Source organism: Trichechus manatus, unplaced genomic scaffold (genome assembly GCF_000243295.1).
Source record: "Trichechus manatus latirostris isolate Lorelei unplaced genomic scaffold, TriManLat1.0 scaffold00239, whole genome shotgun sequence".
Classification (NCBI taxonomy): domain Eukaryota; kingdom Metazoa; phylum Chordata; class Mammalia; order Sirenia; family Trichechidae; genus Trichechus; species Trichechus manatus.
This window is the reverse complement of record NW_004444175.1, coordinates 588,682-604,049: the sequence shown is the minus strand read 5'-3', so window position 1 is coordinate 604,049 and position 15,368 is coordinate 588,682. Positions and strand designations below refer to the sequence as shown.

Genomic DNA, 15,368 nt, shown 5'->3' with positions numbered 1-15,368 from the left:
TGTTCCTCTAGAGAATCCAACTAAAACACACACACAGACACATACTTACAGAGAGCCAAGAACTATATTAGTTATAGTTAAATATTTTCTTCCCCATCAAAGTTTTTAAAAAGAAAGGGAGTCTATTTTACTTTTTATTCTCTTATAATAAAATATTATATAAAGCTTCACAACCATGATTTCATACCTGATAATATTTCAGCTGCTCATTTAGCTCTTCCAGATGCTTATCATACTCAGTAATAAGAGGAGCTAAAAAGCTTTAAAAAAAAAAAAAAAGAATTAAAAATATAGCATATTGTTTCATTTAGTTAAATAAATGTATAACACATGAAACACACTGCAAATTGAGAGCTATTATTAAGACTTTATAATATTTGCTTTTTCCTTGTCAATTCAATGACAGATCATTTAAACCAAATTATAGCACACTATAAAATAAAATTCCTAATTCTAAAGGAATTATTTTAAGAATAATTAAATATAATTAAGAAAAAAATACTTTTCTGGTACCCCACTCTTACCTTTGGTCAACTACTGAGCTTCCTAACATGTCATCTCCATCTTCTTTGAAGACAGCTTCCTATAACAGAGAATACTGCATCTTAAAAAATGGTTTCTCACATCATTCTAGCCAAAAATTGACTGTGGTTTAAAATTGAATACAATTAAAAATTATATAAGCTTAGAAAATCTATTAATGTAATTCAAAATGAGAGGAAGAGAAGAAAATCATTTCAACTGATGTTGAAAATGCGTTTGGTAAGTTTTAACAATCATATGTAATAAAAACTCTTGGCAATTAGAAATACGAGGAGCTTTTCTTAACTTGATAAAGAGTATCTACCAGAAACCCAAATCAGTTACCATTCTTGATGGTGAAACATTGCAAGCACTGTATTAAAATCAGTAACAATACAAGGCTTCTCAATGTCACTGATAAAATTCAACGTTATACTTGTTCTAATCAATGCAATATACTGGGGGGAGGATGGGTCAGATTTAAAAGTTGAAAAGGAAGATACAATGCTATTATTATTTATAGACAATATGACCACCTACCTAGGAAGTCCATATAATCTACCAATTATCAGGACTAATAAGAGCACATTTCGTTACCAGATAGAACAACATAAAAAAATCAATAGCTTTCCCAAACACCAGTAATAATTAGAAAATAATAAAACTCTCCTATTCACTATTGTGAACATTTTTTTGAATTCCATTTTATCTATAGGGTTTTAGAAGGTAGTACTTTTACAGTTTATTTGATGATTTGCTCTAGGTATTACATTATATATACATAGCTTATCAGTCTACTGGTTTCGTGATTTTGAGTGTAGAAACTTTACCTCTCTTTATGTCCCTTTTTACCCTCCCCTATTTATAATTGTTCTATATTTCCCATACAGATATTTAGAACCACATCAGAGTATTAATTTTTGCTTTAACTGCCAAACATAATTTATAAAACACCATAGCAGATGGAATGCCTATTTATTCATGTTTTTTGCTTAGATGTTTTTTTCCTTCCTGATAATCTATAGTTCTTTCTTTTATTGTTTCATCTCTGTTTAGAGAACTTCCTTTAGCCATTCGGTTAGGGTAAATCTACTGGTAACAAATTCTCTTAGTTTTCCTTCATCTGAGAATGTCTTGATCTCTCCTTCTACCCCGAAGGATATTTCTGCTGATTCTGGGTTGACAGTTTTCTTTCAACACTTGAAAAATATTATGGCACTTCCCTCTGGCCTCCATAGTTTCTGACGAGAAATCCTCCATCATTGGATTGTTCATTTTTTATAGGTAAGATATTGTTCCTTTCTCACTGTTTTCAATTTTTTAAATTTATTTTTAAAAGTTTGATTATGAGATGTCTTGAGTAGGTTTCTTTTCTTTGTGCTCTGCTTAACTTTTTGAATCTGTAGGTTTATGTCTCTTGCCAAATGTGAGATATTTTCAGCCATTATTTTTCAAATACTCTTTCAGCCCTGCTCTCTTTCTCTCCTTCCAAGATTCAGATGACACAACTGTTGGATCTTTTGTTATAGTGCTACAGATCTCTGAGGCTCTGTTCATTTTTTTTTCTTCTATTTTTCTTTTGTTTTAAGATTGAGCCATTCATATTGTGTAGCTTCCTGTTCAATGATTCATTACTCTGTACCTTCCATTCTGATGCTGATCACATTCATTGAGTTTTTTATTTCAGTTACTGTACTTTTCATCTCTAAAATTTCCCTTTAGTTCAACTGTATCTCTCCTATTTTTCTGCTGAGACTTTGTTTTTTTCACTTGTTTGAAGTGTGTTCACAATTGCCCATCGAAGCATTTTTATGATGGCTGTTTAAAAATCTTTGTCAGATAGTTCTATCATCTCTATCATCTCATTGTTGGTGTATATTGATTGTCTTTCTTCATTTAGTTTGACATTTTCCTGATTCTTGGTATGATGAGTAATTTTTGACTGGAATCTTGACATTTTCACAGTATGTTATAAGACTCTGGATCTTATTTAAACTTTCTGTTTTAACTGGCTTCTTCTTAAACCACTGTGGCAGGAAAGAAGGGGCATCACCTTGTTACTGCCAGGTGGAGACAGAAGTTCAGCTTCCTCACTCGGCCTCCTTTGACACCCAAGGTGGGGAGGCTTGTTTCTGGTGGGGAGGGGCGGTAGTCCTGGGTCCCCACATACTTCCACTTATACTGTGGTGGTGGGCTGATTACCGGTGAGCAGTGGTGAACTTCCTGATTCTTCCTTCACTAGGCCACCACTGATACCACCCTAAGGAGAGTGGGAGGAGTGGCTCCTTGCTTCGTGTGGGGGTAGAAGTTCAAGCTATCTCGGTGGTCTTTACTGACTCTGCATGGGGAGGGGTCTTTGTCACTACGCAGTACTGATAAGCGTTCTGGCTCCCTAGTCCAGTTCTTCATCTGGTAATTTGGGGGGCAATTTATTACATCCTAGTGAGGGTGGAACTCTAGGATCCCCACAAGGCCTTTGTTGGTGTGGATGGGGAAAGGGGTCACATTTTTTTCTGTAGTATTTGGCTGGAGTAGAGAAGTTATTCTATAGTAGTATTCTGTCTTGCCAGGCTACCGCTTTCCTGGTCCTTTGGCAGAGACAGCAGATTTTTGTTGAGGCTTTTTATCTCTACACACCCATTGGCATTTTCAGGTTGCTGGCTTCTTCAGTTCCAAGTCTGGGATATATTAGGCAAAACAAAGACCCAGGAAAATCACTACCACGTTGTTTTTTGTCCCTAGCCTGTCTGCCTTCTTCTGTCTTCCTTTCAGTCTTATTCTTGTTTTATATATAATGTCCAGAGCTTTTAGTTGTAATTAGTGGGAAGAACAGGGAAAAGTACATCTACTCCATCTTCCAGGAGGTTGAAGTGCATGCTTCAAGTTTTGATATGTCAAATTTTCATTATCTTAAGTACAAAATATTTGCAAATTTTATTTATAAATTTTTCTCTTTGACCAGTAAGCTATCAGAAGTATATTCCTTAATTTTAAAGCAATAGAGGATTTTTTCAGCTATCTGTTTGTTGTTGGTTTCCACTGCGGTCAGACAACACGCTCTGAATGATTTGAATTCTTTGAAACATATTGAGGCTTTCTTTATGTCCTAGCTTATGGTCAATTTTGGTAACCATTCCAGGTATACTGGAAAATAGTCTGTATCCTATTTTTTGTTGAATATACTGTTTTGTTATTTTTCTGTCAATGTGTTGTTTACATCTTCTATATTTTGTTATTAATGAGCCCTGGTGGCACAAATGGTTAAAAGCTTGGCTACTAATTGAAAGGTTGGCAGTTCAAACCCACCTAGCAGCTCTGCAGAAGAAAGTCCTGGCGATCTGATTCTGTAAAGATTATAGCCTTGCTTCTGTAAAGATTATAGCCTAGAAAACCCAATGGGGCAGTTCTACTCTGTCACATGGGGTTGCTATGAGTCGGAATCAACTCAGCGGCACCTAACAACAACAAATTGTTATTCATTTTTGTTTGTTTGTTGCAGCTATTGAGAGATGTTTTAAATTCTCTCTTCAGACAGTATAAAAAACCAAACCAAACCCATTGCTGTCAACTCAATTCCGACTCATAGCAACCCTACAGGATGGAGTAGAACTGCTCCATAGAGTTTCCAAGGAGTGGCTGGTGGATTCGAACTGCCGACCTTTTGGTTGCAGCCGTAGCTCTTAACCACTGAGCCACTAGGGCTCTTCAGATAGTATACTTGCCTGTTTTTCCTTTTAGTTTTGTGGATTTTTCTTTTGTATACTTTGGACCTATGCAATTGGGTGTATATGGATTTAGAATTAACTCCTTCACCATTATGAAATGTCCCTCTTTATCTCTAGTAATATTTATTACCTAAAGTCTATTTAGTCTATTATTGTCAAAGGTATATCTGTATCCTTTTAGTTAATATTTGCATGGTGTAACTTTTTTCTGGTCTTTTCACTTTCAATCTTTTGTTGTTCTTGTTCACGTAATTGGATTTGTATGTGTGTATATGCTAAATAGTTGGAATTTTTAGTTCATTCACAATTAAAATAATTATTGTTCACAATACAGAAGAATTAGCACAGGAGTTCACAAACTTTTTCTGGGAAGGATCAGAAAGTAAATATTTTAAGCTTTGCAGTATCATGGTCTCTGTCACAACTATTCAATTCTTTTGCTGTAGCACAAAAGCAGCCACAGATGATCTATAAACAAATGAACATGGCTGTCTTCCAATAAATATTTATTTACCAAATCAGATGGCAGGCTGGATTTAGCCCTGGGCTATAGTCTTCTAACCTCTGATTTAAAGGATGGTCTGACAGTGTCTCTCAGTGAGGGGGAAAAAAAAAAAGGCCCAAAGTACTGGTATCTTGCAGAAGAATACTGAATTTAGGCTTGACTTACAGGATTTCAAAATATTTCAGATATAAATTCTAACCTTAAAACTAACAATTTTATGACAATTTATTTTCTAGTTATAGTGATGAAGACATTGTTGTATTGGTGCAGAGGCAGACAAAACTGACATAGCACACATCAGGTTTCCATGTATGCACAGGCACAATAGAGTGCCTATGTATACACGGAAACCTGATATAGAATAAGTCAGCGGGGAAAGCATGGACTACCCAATAATGCTGGAACCACAGTACAGAAAAAAAAAAGACCCCTTTCCTACACAATACACGATAATAAATTTCAAACTAATTGAAGATTTAAATGTGGCTAGTGAAAGACTTAAGACACCATAGTACAACCTGTAACTGGAAAATACTGACACAATTGACTATACAGGTAGTCCCCAGATTATGAACAAGTTCCATTCCTAAATCTGTCTTTAAGTTGAATTTGTACGTAAGTCAGAACAGTTAAGTATGGTTCGTATCTAAAGTCTGTCAAATGTTTGTCTTTGTATATAGTATATAGTGTACCTTTCTATCTTAAAAAACATTAAAAGAAAAACCTCCAGTTACACTAAAACATCTTTATCAAAATAGTACAGTGATAATAATGTTTTGATGCGTGTTGCAAAGTAGCACTCGTTTGTTATTACGAACCACCGATGTACCTCAAATTTTTAATATATTAGGCTTTATGGGGGTTGGTTCGTAACTACAGATTGTACGTTAAGACATTCAAAACCCGGGAATTGCCTGAATGTAAGTTAAAACTTTTCTATTGCAGTGAACATAAACAAGAGAAATGAAAACCCACAAACTGAGAGCTTTCCATGTTTCCATAAACAAGGGGTATTATCAGGCAAAATACGGAAGAAGAAATCTGAGATTATTAACAACTTCTAGGTGTACATCCTAAAGAAACTCTCAGATGTGTATACAGAGACATGTTCAAGAAAGGGTTCAAGTATTATAGCAAAATAAAAGAACTGGAAAAAATCTAAATGCCCTTCAACAGGAGAAACGATAAATAAATTTTAGTATAGTAACAGAATGGAATGTAGTAGGCAGCAGTTCTAAGGTATAAACTGGAGATACATGACCAAAATCTTAAAAATAATGTTGAGCAAAAGAAGTAAGTTTTACAAAAGGACACACACAGTATGATACTATGTCTATAGTTTAAAAACTTGCAAAATGTTACAATAAAATGCTATCAGACATGATTATATATAGTAAAAATATTAAAGATATAGAGTACTGAAAAATACCAAATTCAGGATAGTGGTTACCACTGGGAAGAAGATGGGTGGGGAAAGAGGTACACAAAGAGAATCAATTGTTTCAGTAATGTTTTATTTCTTAATGGAAAAAAAAGACCTGAAAAAAAAAAATGGTAAAAAGTTAAAAACTGACACAATTTGGTGATGGGTATACAGGTATTAGTTTTATTATATTCTACGCTTTTATGTATGCTTGAAATATATGAATTGTTTATAAATAATGAATAATAAACAAAGTGCTCAGCATAATTCCTGGCAAATAGAAAGTTCTTAATAATAAATCTAATCATCTTATATTTTTAATTTTTTTTTCTGCTTATGTTAAAATAAAACTATTGGCTAACTGAGGTTTATATTACAAGGTATAATATAACCAAGGTATGTATATATTACAAGCATTCAACCAAAATGTGAAGGACTAATGTGGCTACAACCTACCCTTTCTAATGTTATTTTCCACTACTTCCCTCATATATGCCAAACAAGTTACCTAAAGTGAAATACTTTTCATTCCCTAAATACAACTCTATCTCATATCTTTTGGTTTCTTATCATGCCAATGAGTCTATCTGAAATGCTCCCAGGATTCCCTCTCTCACCTCCAATCAAGTTCTTTTGAAATCTTATCTACTCTTCAATACCATCAGATATACTTCAAATATGCTACATCCTTCAGGAAGTTCTCCCCGTTTCTCCAATTATATACCATCTCTTTTTCTCCCCTTAACACCTATATTTGGTTTTAATCTTCTTAAGATACATAAAATCTTCCTCTTATCGTCGTATTTAATATTTTTCTTATCCTATTTTTTAATAGGCTTCCAGCTCCTAAGCGATGGTAATCTTAGCTTACCTTCGTATCACTAAAACACCTGGCATAGTGCCTTGCATAGTGGTAGTGTTCAGTAAATATTGGTTAAACTGAATTCTGTGAAAACACTGATTCAAAACTGTTTTCTAATGACAGTTGCTAAGGAAATACAAACCTACAAATAAATGATCCGATAATCCAAAGTAATTATAAAAGTTATAAGATTCTGAGAATAAAACATAATAAATCAAAACACAGATCAAATCTTTGAAAGAATAAAAATAAAGATTCAGCAATCCCTTTGCACTTCCTAGTGAAACTCTTAGAATAACAGACTCCATCAGTTAAAAACTTAAGACTGAGTGGAAAAAATCAGGCTGGAAGAATAAGACTACACTTACATATATTCTTTCTACGTCCTCTGAAGTAAATTTTAAACAAACCACACTATATAAAAGAAACATTTACAGAATTTTATATATCCTGACTCTTGAATAAAGGATGCTGTACAATTAACTCCTATTTATCTTTGATCACAAGATGACTTCCTGAGGTGACAGTGATGGTGTATCACGGAAAGGATACTAATAATGCTGGATTGCAGTTAGGTAAACAATTCTGTGGACACTTTCTCTAACCATCAAAACTATGTGCTCTATAAGTATTCACATTATAATTCCGAATGTTTAATTTTGTACCGCTGCCTTTAATCAGTATTAGTGGCTCTCAAATATGCAAATCGCATCCTTTCCTCCATACTTTGTAAGAAAATAATATATACGCTGATTAGCATTTTGTGAAGGTCTCCTTGTACATTTTAAAGGGGTGCCACAAAACCCTTAAGCCTTACATTTATATCATGAGGAAATTGGTTTTCATCATTTACCAATAAAGGTTGATGTACAGCATAAGAACGTGCTAAACTCTTACGGTGAAACTCTTTTTTTAAAGCACTAAATCATCAACTTCCTGACACCATCATGTTGTTGGTATTGGTGGGTGCCATCAAGTTGGTTCCGACTCATAGCGACTCCACGCACAATAGAACGAAACACTGCCCAGTCCTGTGCATCCTCACAATTGTTGCTATGTTTGAGCCCACTATGTCAATCCATCTCTTTGAGGGCCTTCCTATTTTTTTGCTGACCCTCTACTTTACTAAGCATGATGCCTTTCTCCAGGAACTGTCCCTCCTGATAACATGTCCAAAGTAAGCCAGACAAAGTCTTACTATCCTCACTTCTGAGCAGCACTCTAGCTATACTTCTTCCAAGACAGATTTGTTTGTTCTCTTGGCAGTCTATGGTATATTCAGTATTTTTCACCAATACCATAATTCAAATACATAAATTCTTCTTTGGTCTTCCTTACTCACTGTGTACCTTTCGCATGCATATGAGGCGACTGAAAATGCCATGGCTTGGGTCAGGCATACCTTAGTCCTCAAGGTGACATCTTTACTTTTTAACACTTTAAAGAGGTCTTTTGCATCAGATTTGCCCAATGTAATATGTTATTTGATTTCTTGACTTCTGCTTCCATGGGTGTTGATTGTGGATCCAAGTAAAATGAAATCCTCACAACTTCAATATTTTCTCCTTTTATCATGATGTTGCTTATTGGTCCAGTTGGGAGGATTTTTGTTTTCTTTATGTTGAGGTGTAATCCATACTGAAGATTGCAGTCTTTGATCTTCATCAGTAAGTGCTTCAAGACCCCTTCCCTTTCAGCAAGCAAGGTTGTATCATCTGCACATCGCAGGTTGTTAAAGAGTCTTCCTCCAATCCTGAAGCCGTGTTCTTCTTCATACAGTCCAGCTTCTCGGATTATTTGCTCAGGATACAGTTTGAAAAAGTATTATGAAAGGCTACAACCCTGACATACACAGCAAAATCAGCTCTTCTAGGTTTTACCTGGGTAATTCCTTGGATTGGGAATCTAGAATTGCACTGCCCAACGCAATAGCTACAAGCCACAAGTGTAAATTTAAATCTAAATTTTATTTATTTAAAATTAAAGTTAAATAAAAAATTCAGTTGCTCAGTTGCACTAGTCTAATTTCAGGTGCTCAAAAGCTCCATGTGACTAGAGGCTACCATACTGGATAACACAAAATTATACATTTTCATCTTCACAAGAAGTTCTACTGGACAGTGCTGGTCTAGATGGCTGTTAATTTGACTTAACTCATTAAACAATACAGGTAGATTGTTATATTTTATCTGTTGATTCTTATATTTGTTAACTCACAAGCAACAGGAGTAGCCTTATTATGCTTCTTGATGTAATTTTCAAGTAGCTATTATTTGATTACAATTGGGATCAACTTCTATACATTATATAAGACATGTCTAACTCTTTCCTGCCTCAGGGCGGCTTTTTGGTACATTCTTTGGCTTATTCTTCAGTTCCAGGTCCAGCTTAAATGTTACTTCCTTAGAAAGCCCTTCTCTGATCATTCTACCCAAAATAAATCTCTGCCACCACCCTATCCCTGCCACCAAAACTACATACACATTAACCTATCTCAGCACCCTGTCTATTTCCTTCATAGGTTTTGTCACAGTTATAATTAATTAATTAATTAATTAATTAGTTTATATCCCTTCTGCTGTAGGAGGGTGCTTTGTTTACCTTTTTCACAGTGTCCCTAGAACTTACCTAGCACAGGCACGGACTCAAAATACATTTTTTGAATGAATATTTGTTGAATACATGAATGCGTTTGCACTGTGATGATCTTTTCCCCTCTAGAAACAACCCATTAATCCTTGGCACTATGCTTTTATAATTAATACCTTCCTCCCTCGCTATTCAAGCTTCTTAGTTTCCTTTTTTCCAGAAGATTATTTACTCTTAATACTTTTTAAATTAAATTTTGGTACAAGGGCTAATGAGTAGAAAGAGAATTCCCCAATCTAGGATATTTTTAGAATAGCTTTTAGAGAAAATAAACTTAGTTTTAATATCCCACCTTGTTCCCCCACCCCAGTGAGTACCAGTAGAACCAAAACACTAACCCCAGCCCTGAGTGGTCTCTATTGAGACAGGTACTGGTGTGACATAGATTACAAAGAAGATTCAGTCAGCCTGGGCATGAGAAAAGGCAGGGATTTAAGAAAAGAAAAAATAGTGGAGGTAAAGACTTGGGAAAAGTAGGAAATTCTCCACTCACCTTCTTGAATAAATTCATTTATGTTTAAATATTTGCCATCCAGTGTCCACTACTATACTCCTAGAGAGTAATGCCCCTTAAAATATTTTTTACTTATACAGAAAACACACACACACACAAAAAAAAGATAACTAAATTTTAAAATAACACTTAATGAATCATTGAAGAAAGAAGTTGTTACTTAAAATGTTTTTTGGAATGTTAGATAAAATCACAAAGAAGGGATTTCTCAAAAGATGAATGAATTGTGAAATTATAATGAAACAAATATTAAATATATTAAATACATAAGCTATTCAACATGTTGGAAGACTCAAACTTTCAGTTTCTGTCCATACAAATTATGCATAGTTACTTATCACAAAAAAGGTAACATGTATTTCCCTGATAAACAAGAGTCTACAAAATGGTTAACTTAAGGCAATTCATTTACCTTGATCCAAACAAAACTAAACGATGATCATGTAGTAATACCAGTAATGAGTTCTAACCATCACATATAAGAGTTTCTGTAGAAAATAATGTTTTAAGTTCCAACTTAAAATACAAAACATAAATATCAAAACTCCTGCAGCTTTGTTTTTCCAATATTAGAAAAAGTTCTCACAAAATTCTGTTCATTTAACACAAATATTGGAAATTTTATAGTACATAGTGTGAGGAGACAGAAGGGCATTTCACTGGCACTTTACCTTGAAAAAATAAAACTTAAAAAGTGTGAACTACTTATATTTCCCAAGCTGATCATGACTTTTCACACCTCTATGACTTCCATGGTATTTGGCAGATAGAGCTCAAATAATGTTAGAAGATGGATAGGTGGGAGAGAGGGAAATAGGTGACAGTCATTTCATTAATTCAAACAATATTTATTGGGTACTTAAGACAAGAACCATTTAAGACACTTGGGATACATAGCTGAACAAAAAGGAAAAATGTAAATTTACCAAGGACTTCTCTTGCTAGCAGCAATGACAAAAGTTATGGTGACAAAAGGTCCGAGCCAGTACTACTAGATCCCACATACTCCTTGATAATGGTGTCCTACTACTTGTATGTCTTCCTTTACTACAAAACAAGCAGAAGACAAACAAAATTCTCCTGAACATTTTTTTCAGAAACCACAATAAGGTTTCTGGGGTGAAGAACCCCTAAGGGATGCACTGCATGCTGCCAAGGATATGGGCATTACTTCTAGAAAGCAGATTTATCTTTCACCTCCCCTCTCACTATTGCAAACCAAGCAGTGAAAGCCAAGTCCTGTGAGAATGGGAGTCTTGAGACAGCAACAAGTCCTGTGGAAGAGATGGAGGACCAGAGAGAAATCCCAGGCGGTACCAACATGCAACCACAAAAATAAGAGATAGGAACCAAGACTTGATTGTATGATTATACGAATAGTATATGCAAGAGAAGAATGTGTACCTTCAGAGAATTAAAGAAGCTATAATTGTACCGAACAGTAAAGTAAAGGAAGACTTGTCCCTACTTGATCCGCCACTCTCAGGCTGTACTTAATTATAAACACAATGCATAATGCAGGTGCATCTGAAGGGCTGTCTGGAATCATTGTTATGGTATTTGGCAAAACCATCTTTCATAATCAAGTCAGCCACAGCTGTCAGCAGATGCTGCAATAGCATACCCAGCAGCCTTTTGGGGCTTTAAAATCAATCTTTTGTTTGAATCCACCTTTCAGGCCTGTCCTATGAGACACTAAACAGAAGCAGAAGAACCTAAGAATCCAGGCAACACTTAGAGGCGGTTAGATTATAAAAGATTCTCTATCATCTAGACAATTACAGTTCTTAGTTAAGTATGCATAACAAAATAATACAAAAAAAATCGTGGTTAACATAGTGAATAGTGAATTGATAGTTTCAAGACCCTTTGAACTCTGAGTCTAGTCTTGGGAAGTAAAAACATAGGTCAGTAGGCTAAATGCTGAGTATAATACATTGAAGAAAATATAAGGATAAGTATACTAGATCCAACCAAAGAGTTTATTCTACTTCTTTCTTTTTTAACATCTTAAAAACAATTTTAGTTCTACTTACAAAATTCACTTATGTCAAAAGCAGAAGACCCCCTTATTGCTTCAGGAGACAGCCATCACTAATCTAGGAGCCATTATTTTCCTTTTAGTATCCTCTAACTCAGGATCCAGCAGGAAGTATACCTTATTGGTTAAAAAGATTTCTAAACACAATATTAGATGATTAATATTTTAAAAATGCCATATATTATTCACTGTTTCAAGTCAATTTATGCTTTTGTCATAATTTACGAGGATTCAGAAAATAAAGCAAACAACTGGATCTATCTAGAGAAAGAATTTTAGGATGTCTCAAAATTTAAATTTTCATTTTTGAACTCAGACATTTTAACACCATAAAATGTAAGTGGGGGGGAGGAGAAAATTTATATTGCCAAAGAAATTTACATTTGTTAAGAAAAAGCAAGCTTTTCCCCTTACTAGAATCAAAGCTGTAATCAAAACTTGAAAGTGCTTGTCTTAGTTATCTAGTGCTGCTATAACAGAAATACCACAAGCGAATGGCTTTAACAGAGAAATTTATTCTCTCACAGTCTAGGAGACTAGAAGTTCGAATTCATGATGGCAGCTCCAGGGGAAGCCTTTCTCTCTCGGTCAGCTCTTGGGGAACGTCCTTGTCATCCATCTTTCGCGGACTAGGAGCTTCTCAGAGCAGGGACCCCAGGCCCAAAGGACACACTCTTCTTCCGGCACTACCTTCTTGATGGTATGAGGTCCCCCATGTCTCTCTGCTCGCTTCTGTCTTTTATATCTTAGAACAGACTGGCTCAAGACACAATCCAATCTTGTAGATTGAGTCCTGCCTCATTAACATAACTGCCGCTAATCCCATCTCATCAACATCATAGAGATAGGATTTACAACACACAGGAAAATCATATCAGATGACAAAATGATGGACAATCACACAACACTGGAAATCATGGCCTACCCAAGTGGACAAATATTTTGGGGGACACAATTCAATCCATGACAGTGCTGTAGGCAACTTCACATAAGAATAATTCTAAATAGAATTATTCTAGATTCATATTTATGTAGATATATTTGCAACTAAATTTGAACCTAGTTTATTAGAACTTATTTTATTTACATACCTGTATAGATGAATATTTGGAAAAATTTTCCATTTGATATCGCCTAAGAACTGCATTTAGTCTCTGATCTGAAACAAAGAAAAAAAACAACTTGTAGTTCACTGGGTAACGTTCAATTTTTTTTTTTTTATTAGAAATATAGTAGATATTTAATGTATACTATGTAAAACCTCTAGTCTCCACTGTTTTTCAAAATAAAATGAATTACCAGTTCTAACCTATCATTTTGGAGCTTTAAGAAGTCCTTTTATACATTTAAGTCAGCTATGTCCTGCTTTGGGAAATAGAACAGCTGAAAAGAATTAATTTTTCTAATTTAATAAACTTGAATTCTCCAGCTCTCTTGACTTGCTCTTTAGGTTGGTAGAGTTAAAGAATATTCTCCACATTTTTTATTCCTGTTACTAGAATAAACTATCTTTCAAAAAATTAGAAAGATAAGCTCTAACCATATTATATAGAATTTTTAAAATCTACTGAAACTCTCTTCCAGGACAAACTCTCACATACAGGAGAAACTACAGGGCAAAGAATCCAAGTTAAGCTGCAGAGGGCAATAAAGGCAACGGAAAAAGAAGGTCCAAAACAGACCAAGAGCTCTCAGTAAGTATAAGAACATATTTTTGTTCACATCAAGAAACACATAGGACATAGCACCCAATAACTGCATAATACATATCTTTGTCATGATCACATGGATCATTTAAAGTTGATAATCTGTTGTGAATAGAGGAAGTCTCAAAACATTCCAGAGGACTGAAGCCACAAACAGCACATTACCTGGCATTAGCACAATTCAGTTAGAATCAAAAAACAAAAAGTAAAGTGAAAATCCCATATGTCTGCAAGTTAAAAAATCACTTTTAAATAACCCATAAGTCTTAGAATTATAAAACAAATTTAAAAGATTTTGAACTAAATGATAATGAAAACGTGATACCTCAAAACTTGCTTAAAGAGAAATTTATAGCTTTAATTGCATATACTAGGAAGTATAATGCTGTCAGTGATAGCATAATATCCATACACCTGCAAGGAAGATCAGTTAATAAAACTATTATGCAAATTTATGCAGCAACCACTAAGGCCAAAGATGAAACTGAAGATTTTTACCAACTTCTCCAGTCTGAAACTGACCAAACATGCAATCAAGATGCACTGATAATTGCTGATGATTGCAATGCAAAAGTTGGAAACAAAGAAGAAAGATCGGTAGTTGGAAAATATGGTCTTGGTGATAGAAACAACACCAGAGAGCACATGATAGAATTTTGCAAGATGGAAGACTTATTCACTGCAAACATGTTTTTCAACAACATAAACGGCAACTATACATGTGGACCTCGCCGATAGAATACATAAAAATCAAATCAGCTACATCTGTGGGAAGAAAAGATGAAGAAGCTCAATATTATCAGTCAGAACAAGGCCAGGGGCCAACTGTATAATAGACCATCAATTGCTCATATGCAAGTTCAAGTTGAAGCTGAAGAAAATTAAAACAAGTCCACAAGAGCTATACCTTGAGTATATCCCACCTGCATTTAAAGACCATCTCAAGAATAAATTTGATGCATTGAACACTAATGACCGAAGACCAGACAAGCTGTGGGATGACATCAAGGACATCACGCATGAAGAAAGAAAAAGGTCATTAAAAAGGCAGAAAAGAAAAAAAAGACCAAAATGGATGTCAGAAGGGACTCTCAAACTTGCTCTTAAACCTAGAGTAGCTAAAGCAAAAGGAAAAAAATGACAAAGTAAAAGAGCTGAATAGAAGGTTTCAAAGAGCAGCTCGAAAGACAAAGTAATGTAGTAAAATGTGCAAACACCGGAGTTAGAAAACCAAAAGGAAAGAACATGCTCGGCATTTCTCAAGCTGAAAGAGCTGGAAAAAAAATTCAAGCTTCGAGTTGCAATACTGAAGAATTCTATGGGCAAAAAATTGAATAATGCAAGAAACATCAAAAGAAGATGGAAGGAATACACAGAGTCACTATACCAAAAAGAATTGGTCGACATTCAATCATTTCAGG

The 15,368-nt window shown here is 34.7% G+C and overlaps 1 protein-coding gene across 1 annotated transcript in view; it reads right to left on the bottom strand.

Moving 5' to 3' along the window:
* Positions 1–15,368, bottom strand: part of SCLT1 (sodium channel and clathrin linker 1) — a 202,004-nt gene that overhangs the window by 168,778 nt on the left and 17,858 nt on the right. Inside the window, exons 2-4 of the mRNA XM_004389281.2 lie at positions 13,333–13,400; positions 525–583; positions 188–260 (exon numbers count right to left, since the gene is read on the bottom strand). Coding sequence (XP_004389338.1) covers positions 188–260; positions 525–583; positions 13,333–13,400 — 200 coding nt within the window. The remainder of the gene's footprint in view (positions 1–187; positions 261–524; positions 584–13,332; positions 13,401–15,368) is intronic.